Source organism: Sinocyclocheilus rhinocerous, unplaced genomic scaffold (genome assembly GCF_001515625.1).
Source record: "Sinocyclocheilus rhinocerous isolate Xijiao unplaced genomic scaffold, SAMN03320098_v1.1 scaffold397, whole genome shotgun sequence".
In the NCBI taxonomy this organism is placed as follows: Eukaryota; Metazoa; Chordata; class Actinopteri; order Cypriniformes; family Cyprinidae; genus Sinocyclocheilus; species Sinocyclocheilus rhinocerous.
This window is the reverse complement of record NW_015663491.1, coordinates 1,188,875-1,197,091: the sequence shown is the minus strand read 5'-3', so window position 1 is coordinate 1,197,091 and position 8,217 is coordinate 1,188,875. Positions and strand designations below refer to the sequence as shown.

The following is an 8,217-nucleotide window of genomic DNA, read 5'->3' as shown; positions in this document are numbered from 1 at the left end:
TATATATTACTTAATATATTACTTTCTTGTTTATTGCCATAATTACACATTTACACAAATTTGGGTTTTAAACTGTACTTTAATCTGTACATAGACATGTCCCAAACCTCATATAAAATTTATAGAAAATAAAAGGTCTCATATAATATTTAGTTTGACCTTCGAAGTTGGCAATCAACATTCTCAGAAGTTTAAGCACCTCCTTTCACTGACATTTTGTTTAAAAATACCTAACTTTTAAGAGCTTTAGGCCCCTTTTTTCACCCTATTCATGGAAAATTACAGGTAATGTTTAAAACAACTGGCAGGAAAGAGGAAAACACCACTGATTGAGACTGATGAGCATATTTACATGTTTAACAAACAAGCAAACAAACACAAAATAGCGCAGAAGAGCAGAACAGATGGCACTGAATTGCACTCTTCCTGTGTATAAAACAGTCTGCGGCATGATAATGGAGGGGACCAATTAGGCTGCAAGCAAGTCACTCTGTTTATGAAAATACAGCAGAATGGATCCAAAATCGAGAGCTGACCAGGGGGAAGGTGAAGAAAGATGTCACTCACCCGTACTGAGGGACAGCGCAGGTCCTGCAGTCTTTTCTGGCAGCATGTTCTTCATGTGATTAGCCTCCTCTGGGTGGTTGAAACGGAAAAAAGATTTACCCAGACAAAGAGTGCACCCTGAGGAGAACCACATCACACACACATAGTCATTATAACATAGAAACATTGTGCTCAAGTCCAAGGCACTGGTAAGGAAATTAAGCAGTAATAAATCATTACCTAAGACATACAAGCCCACAAGTATGATACACATTCACTAGTAGCATTAAAGTTATGACCAAATAAAGTTACGTAAAATGACAAAGAGCTTTGGTATTTTGAAGATAAAACCCTTTTTCTTGTACACGTCTTGAAATGAATTCAACTCAATAAGACAGAAAGAGAAAGGCAGCCTCTTGATTAAGTGAAAAAACAGACCCAGAAAGAGCTCAGATTTCAGATACAGTTTGAAGTTTCTTCTGAAGCAAAGTCCATTGAGTCTTTCAGAGGACTTAAATCCACAAGACTGATTTTCCCCTTAAGTCTGGGGCACATCCTCTCTCTCCCTTTCTGTTTCTTTTCTTTCCCCCTCTCTTCTGTTTTTTACAACTGATTTTACTTCCAGAAGTGAGCTTAAAGGAATAGTTTCACTCAGGCCATCCAAGATGTAGAGGAGTTTGTTTCCTCATCAGAACAGATTTGGAGAAATTTAGCATTACATTACTTGCTCACCAATGGACCCTCTGCAGTGAATGGGTGCCGTCAGAATGAGAGTCCAAACAGCTGATAAATCATCACAATCACCCACAAGTAATCCACACAACTCCAGTCCATCATCTAACATCTTGTGAAGCGAATAGCTGCATGTTTGAACGTAACCAATGCATTATTAAGGCATTTCTAACTCGAATCATTACTTCAAGCTAAAATATGAGTCCTCTATCCTGCTTTCTCCAGTAAAGAATTTGTCTTATCTGAATCAACAGATAAATATGCAAAGATCAAGCACCATTTACAAGTAAAAACAGTTCTAAACAAATATGTCAGTGGATTTTGATGCGAGAGGATAAGAGGGGATGAACTTTTTCACTGGAGGAAGCGTTATAATTGATTATTGGATTGTTGATTATTATTGATTATGGCCAGAAGCAATGGTTTAAAGTTGTGTCTTAATGATGGATTTGTTTCATATAAACACAGAGCTTTTTGCATCACAAGTGACGGATGTGTGGATTACTTATGGAATATTGTTTGGTTCCCATTCTGACGGCACCCATTCACTGCAGTGGATCCTTTTGTGAGCAAGTCGTGTAATGCTTAATTTCTCCAAATCTGTTCCAATGAAGAAACAAACACATCTACATCTTGGATGTTCTGAAGGTGAGTAAAGTTTCAGCACATTTTCATTTTTGGGTGAACTGTCCTTTTAATCTGACAAAACCTCCTAATGGTGATGTCACCAACTAGAAAACCAATTTTTTTTTAAGTGGTAAAATGCAAATTAGTTGTAGGGTTTGTTTCTTTTAATTATGAGCAGCCCTATACATAACCAAAAGAAGTATATGGTATGTGAAAGGCAAGGAAAATATAAAACATCAGATAGTTTGGGAGGCTTTTAGGAAATATCTAAAGCATTCTATAACAAAACTACCCCAAACAAATGCTCTCTGTCCTCAAATGTATAATAATCTATTTGCAAAAGACATGCTGTAAGCACACAGGCTTTTACTGAAACTCACCGAACACTCAAACTCCCATCAGACACTCCTGAGCAGCTCGCTCCTGCAGTCTGCGGCTGCCTATGAGGAGTCTGCGCAGGAAGTGGGGGATCGTTTTACGCTGTCGGCAACACAATCCTTCACCGTGAGTTCACCATCGCCAGCCACCTGAGAAAGCTTTGGCTTTCCTCTAAACCAACAAAGACCCGAGTTGATTGTCTCACCCAGACAGAAGCAGAGCACTGGGAATTTTCTCCATCTTGCTCCATTTGTTAACAATTGTGTGAACTGTGAATTCGCATGGCAGCTGTTTCATTGTTATCGAAACAATGCTGTGGAATGAGGTGATGAGGTACGTCAGCTGAAATGTTATATGTGATTATTAAGCTCTCTCGAATGTGCCAAATTCTCGAGTCTGTTGCGACGTCTCTCTCACACTCTCTCCATCACCGGCTGACACTAACTCTCAAACATATGGAAACCCTCCCTTCCCTCTCGGCCTAACGCACATCATTTGATCAGCACAGCCTTGGACTGGAGGAGTGTACAATTACATACTATATATCTCCATAACGGTATCATGTGTAGTGTAATCACTGCTCTCTGAAGTTTAACAGCTTGCTTTAGTTTACGATTTTGGGAAAGGACTGCGAGTGAGTTTTACTAAACTCTGGATTTCCAGCTCTGCGTCGGGCCTGTATAAACCACATTCATTCTCTGTCTAATGATTTGCAGCACTTGTCATACTTTCAGCACGAAGCCCCTGCCAAAGTGATAAAGCCTGTTTAAACAGAACCAAAAGTGCCATGCTTGAAGATTTTATTTTTTTAGCTATCTGCAGAACTCTATAAAAACTGCAAAAGTTCAATTCTCTGGCAAAAGCACCCCTTCCTTCCTCCAGCTGACCTTAAAAATGACAATTGTAACCATAGTTTACATCAAATGCTGTAGGCCTAGTTCCTATAGCTTAATAATTACAGTACCGCTACAGACATTGAGGAGGACATGTCCTCTGCAGTATTTATGATATTCGTCGGTATGATTTTTTTCATATATTTCATTACATCATTGTATAAAACCATAATAAAGTAATAGTAAGCCTTAAGAACCTTTTTTTGTGTCTTTGTTTTTAATGGGTAACACTAAATTATCAGTTTTCACTTCAGTAATTATGGTGTTTTGGTACAAACTGGTTACCATAGATTTTTGTAAAAGAATAAAATATGTTGTACATTAATAAAAAGTATAAATAAACACATAATAAGAAATCGATACATGGAATGAAAACGGAAAAAATTTAAGATTTACATGATTTATTCAATGAATATAAAACACAAAAAACATGACTATAAATAAAAACAGAAATATAAAATATATAAATATCAATAAAAGACAATAAAATGCTTATTACTCATCAAGCAAACGAAAAGAAAGATTAATAAAACATAAATAAAACAACAAAAATAAATTAATAAATAATATTCATATATTCCTATATGTAAATTAATAATATAACATTAATAAATAAAATATTCTGGCAAGGTTTTTGTGAAAATAAATACATTTTAATTTCTAACTCACCAAAATAACAATGTGGATTTACATGAAACAGAAAATCACATCTGAATATGTTAGGAGGCGAGCACTATGATTAATGCACTCACCAATAATCGCTTTAATATACCGGGATTAAGCGGGTTAAATATCAACGATCTGTTCGCGTGTGCCGCAGAACAAACAACCGCACGCGCTGCTCTTGTTTCAACAGCACTGAATGGCGTCACGTCGTGTTTGTCAGTCTAAAGTTCTATAAACATGCCTTTAAACTACTTTACTACAGAACAAAAACAAAAACAGCTCAAAAACCTCTCTACGTCAATCCCTGCCCGGCTAATTGAAGCACAAATTAATTTCCCAACAATAAAACTCAAAATGAAACTATGCAAACTACTCGTATCAACGCCGCTCTTCACCAAGCTCCAAGTAACTTTTTTTGAGCTCTGTTTGCAGCTGAAGAAATATAGACTAACCTTTATTTAGTGTCCCATTGATGAAGTCTCAGGAGGAGGAGGATGCGTGCTCGGTCCTCTCAGTTTAGCATGACAAAGAGGCCAGACGCGATGCTGAGCGCTTGTCTGCGGACACGCCTCCTCTCACCCGGGACGTGCTTCATTGGAACTCTGACTGACTTATGGCTGATCACAGAGTGACTCACAGACTTCAAAACAAATATTAATTGAGGTATTGTCCTGGGAAACTTCACTTGCATTTAACGTTTCTGACTCGCAGAGATTGTTTGACCTACACCCTACAAGTTAGAGCAGGCTGATTGAACACACATCCTCTATTTTAACTCAATTTTCGGTTTCCTTACTGTAATGTATGACACATATCTTAAATGTCTGGTAGCAATTAATTACCATACCAACCCTTTTACTGTGAGCTATACATATTTGCTAGCCAACAAAAACAAAATCACTTGATTCTTTAGGATCCTCACTATTAGCTTTTTTATCTGAATGTGCCCTGTAATTTAGGTCACACAGATGACTAAAAAAATTGAGCCATTAAAATTTTTTTTTATAATAAATGTATATATATATATATATATATATATATATAAATTGCCTCATTTTGACTACTAATAATTGTTCATAGCTTGCCAATTAACTTTTAGCTTTTAAAATGATATTACATACTCTCAGATAATAACTAAGCACTTTGAAGTTCTTTGGCAGAAGTAGTTTAAAAAAAGTTCAGTTTGAAAAACTAACCCCCCCACACACTTTTGTCAAAAGGTGGCGCTATAGAGTGCCTGATCCACGCCCATTTCTGAGCTTTTGCCAGTGTCCAACTATCATTAATACTGATGTGTGTGTTGAGTTACATGAAATTCTAAGCATGTTAAGTGCCTCAATAATAGGGCTGCACGATTAATCGAATGCGATTGTCATACGCATTTTGTTAGTAAAGCCTGTTCTGTAATAAACAGTAAATCATCATTACGTGCTTTCAGATGGAGCAGCATATACTACAGAGCCGTAGTTCACTGACAAGTTACACAAAAGAATCGATTATGAAATCGAAGAAATCGTTCGCGATAATGACAGCTGTTTGCATAGCTTCTCAGTGAACTACGGCTCTGTGTAGTAAATGCTGCTCTATCTGAAAGCATGTAAAGATACCACATTTAATAACATGTTTTTACTCCAAACTCACTTCATAATGTCAGTCGAGTGTTTGAAATAAATCCTTCTGTTAGATGACGTGGCTTCTTACATAGAATAAGGCAGGCAACATATTTCATAGTATTTAAGCAGTGATAAAGGCATTGCATTATAAATATACTTTATTTCAATGAAAATTATAATAATAATAATTTAATAATACTGATCTAATAATAATGTTCCTGTGGCTCAGTGGTAGAGCATTGCGTTAGCAGTGTAAAGACTTGTGGGTTCGATTCCCAGGGAACACACATACTGGTAAAAAATGTATAGCCTGAATGCACTGTAAGTCGCTTTGGATAAAAGCATCTGCTAAATGCATAAATTATTAATATTATTATCATAATCGTGTGTTTATTAGTCACGTTGAATCAATGAAAGCAGTTAAATCTTCTGTTTATCCAGGTACCGCTATAGGCATTTCCTGGGTTTCTTCTGCGAGGATGGCAACAGTATTTAAGATATCAAGAATCCCTTTGCAGTTTTACATCTGCCGTGTTTTGACATTATTCTGATGAAGTTTGAAGAAAATCAAGTAAAAAACAAACCATGTGCTTTTTCATCTGAACGTGCCCTGTAATTTAGGTCATACAGATGGCTCAAAAAAAATTATATATACATAATATATATATATATATATATATATATATATATTGTGTGTAACATATCACCGATTTATATATATAAATTGCCTCATTTTGACTACTAATAATTGCATAATTGCTTGTCTATTAACTTAGCTTTTAAAATGCTATTACATATTCTCTAAAGCACTATAATAACTAAAGCACTTTGAAGTTCTTTGGCAGAAGTAGTTTTAAAAAGTTCAAAGTAAAATTTCCCTGATTTGAACACTTTTCTATCACTTTACTGTATAGAGCGGATGTTCTCTGGCCAATCCGAAAGAAGCTTTTGTGTGTTTCGCTGGTTGCAAATATTCTGCTTGACCTTGCATTAAGTCTGTGAACTAGAGAGTGCACTGGCATATTTTCCATTGTAAATTTCCCTCAGTGTAATAGTGTTCAGCTAGGAGGAGGGTTGGGGGAAGAGAAGCAAAGACGTTCCCTCCCCCTGCCACCCAGCGGGCACTCTGTTCTCCATCACTCTCAGAACTCCAGTTGCATCATGGGGAGGGGGCGCTGGAGTGCTGCCCGGCAACTCTGATTACTTCCAGACCTCGGCTACACATTTCAACACACTTAAACACAGACATTCCCATATCTATGCACTCATACGGCAGCATATGAAGGCATGCGAATATACGCAATTATAAACATTAATTCCGAACACTCATGTAATTAAACTAGATACATAAGAGATGCAGTTTTGTATCATTTTCTCACTTGTTAGCCAGGAAGACAGTGGTATAAAACACAAACAGCACAACAGCAAGCCGAGGAGTGAACCAATAGGAATGCGTTTTCAAGCCTGATGCACTGTTGTTATTGTTAAGTAAAACTATTAAAATTGCTTTTGTTAATTGAAATAAAACTGAAATAAAATAAAAATATATATACAAACATATAAAATAAAGTAAGTAATAAAATAATAAATGACAAAAATATAATCATATAATATGAATATACAGATAAGTAAATAATAATATAACAAAGAGTGAAAAATTTAAGGGGGTCTGAATACTTTCCGTACCCACTGTATATATATATAACATTTTCCTTAAAAATATACATGCATGTGTGTGTATTTCTATATACATAATAAATATACACAGTACACACGAATATATTATGTTAAAACAAACTATTTTTAATGCGATTAATTGCGATTAATCGTTTGACGGATGGACGGACGGACGGACGGACAGACAGACAGACACCAGTCAGTTAATGGATTCATCGATTACAGACACAGTTCTGACCTGAGATCAGTTTTACCTACAATTTACATCATGTTGTGTTGACATGATGACAGATTTTAGTCAGTTTTAGCACAGAAACAAAGCTGCTCATAAAATTGCACTTTTGATTGGATTTTTCACAGAAGCACTGAAACAAATTCTGTTATGTTGTCATCGCATTACTGTACGCTTTTACAATACTGAATGTACCAGACCACTCTGGAAACCCCCATATTAAATAACTGGTATTAAACTCAGCGGGTGGCAAGAGGGTCCATATTCAAACTCAAGTTTATTTCAGCCATCACAGCCTCAGTTTAAGGGGCTACATTAATCCAATCTATTTCCTGTGCAGTGTGGAAACTTTAATGGTCTCAGAGCAGCAAGGTTCCCATGAGGCTAAAATATAACACTACCTATATGGCACAGTAAAACATTTCCATGCTTTTTGCATTAACAAGTAAAACAAGTCTTTTTATCACTAATATTCAGATATTTTTAAATATATATTCAAGACACACTCACCTTCAGTTAGAGGTATCAAAGTAATAAAGTAGGGATGTGCGTATCGATACAAAGTATCGATATATCGATACTGACGCGAGTATCGAAAGTATCGATACTCAAACAAAAAATATCGATACTAAGGTGCATTTTATTTACCAGTGGTTTGAAAAATATCGGTATCGTATCGAAAACAAAATAAGGGGTATCGCCCATCCCTATAATAAAGCCTCTACCAAGACTGATCAAGTAGGGTGTGGCTGACCACACCTGCAGGCCACGCCCACTCTCAATTAAATCCAACAGGGTTTCCTGAGGATAAGAGCAGGGGTTTCAAGCACTGTTTAAAGAGACAGTTCACCCT

General features: G+C 36.3%; 1 protein-coding gene across 1 annotated transcript in view; it reads right to left on the bottom strand.

The window, feature by feature from the left end:
• The window catches only part of LOC107728878 (pleckstrin homology-like domain family B member 2), a 36,178-nt gene extending 31,810 nt beyond the window's left edge, over positions 1 to 4,368 (bottom strand). Inside the window, exons 1-2 of the mRNA XM_016539181.1 lie at positions 4,295 to 4,368; positions 568 to 684 (exon numbers count right to left, since the gene is read on the bottom strand). Coding sequence (XP_016394667.1) covers positions 568 to 622 — 55 coding nt within the window. The 5' untranslated portion in view covers positions 623 to 684; positions 4,295 to 4,368. The remainder of the gene's footprint in view (positions 1 to 567; positions 685 to 4,294) is intronic.
• Between the last annotated feature and the right edge of the window lie 3,849 nt (positions 4,369 to 8,217).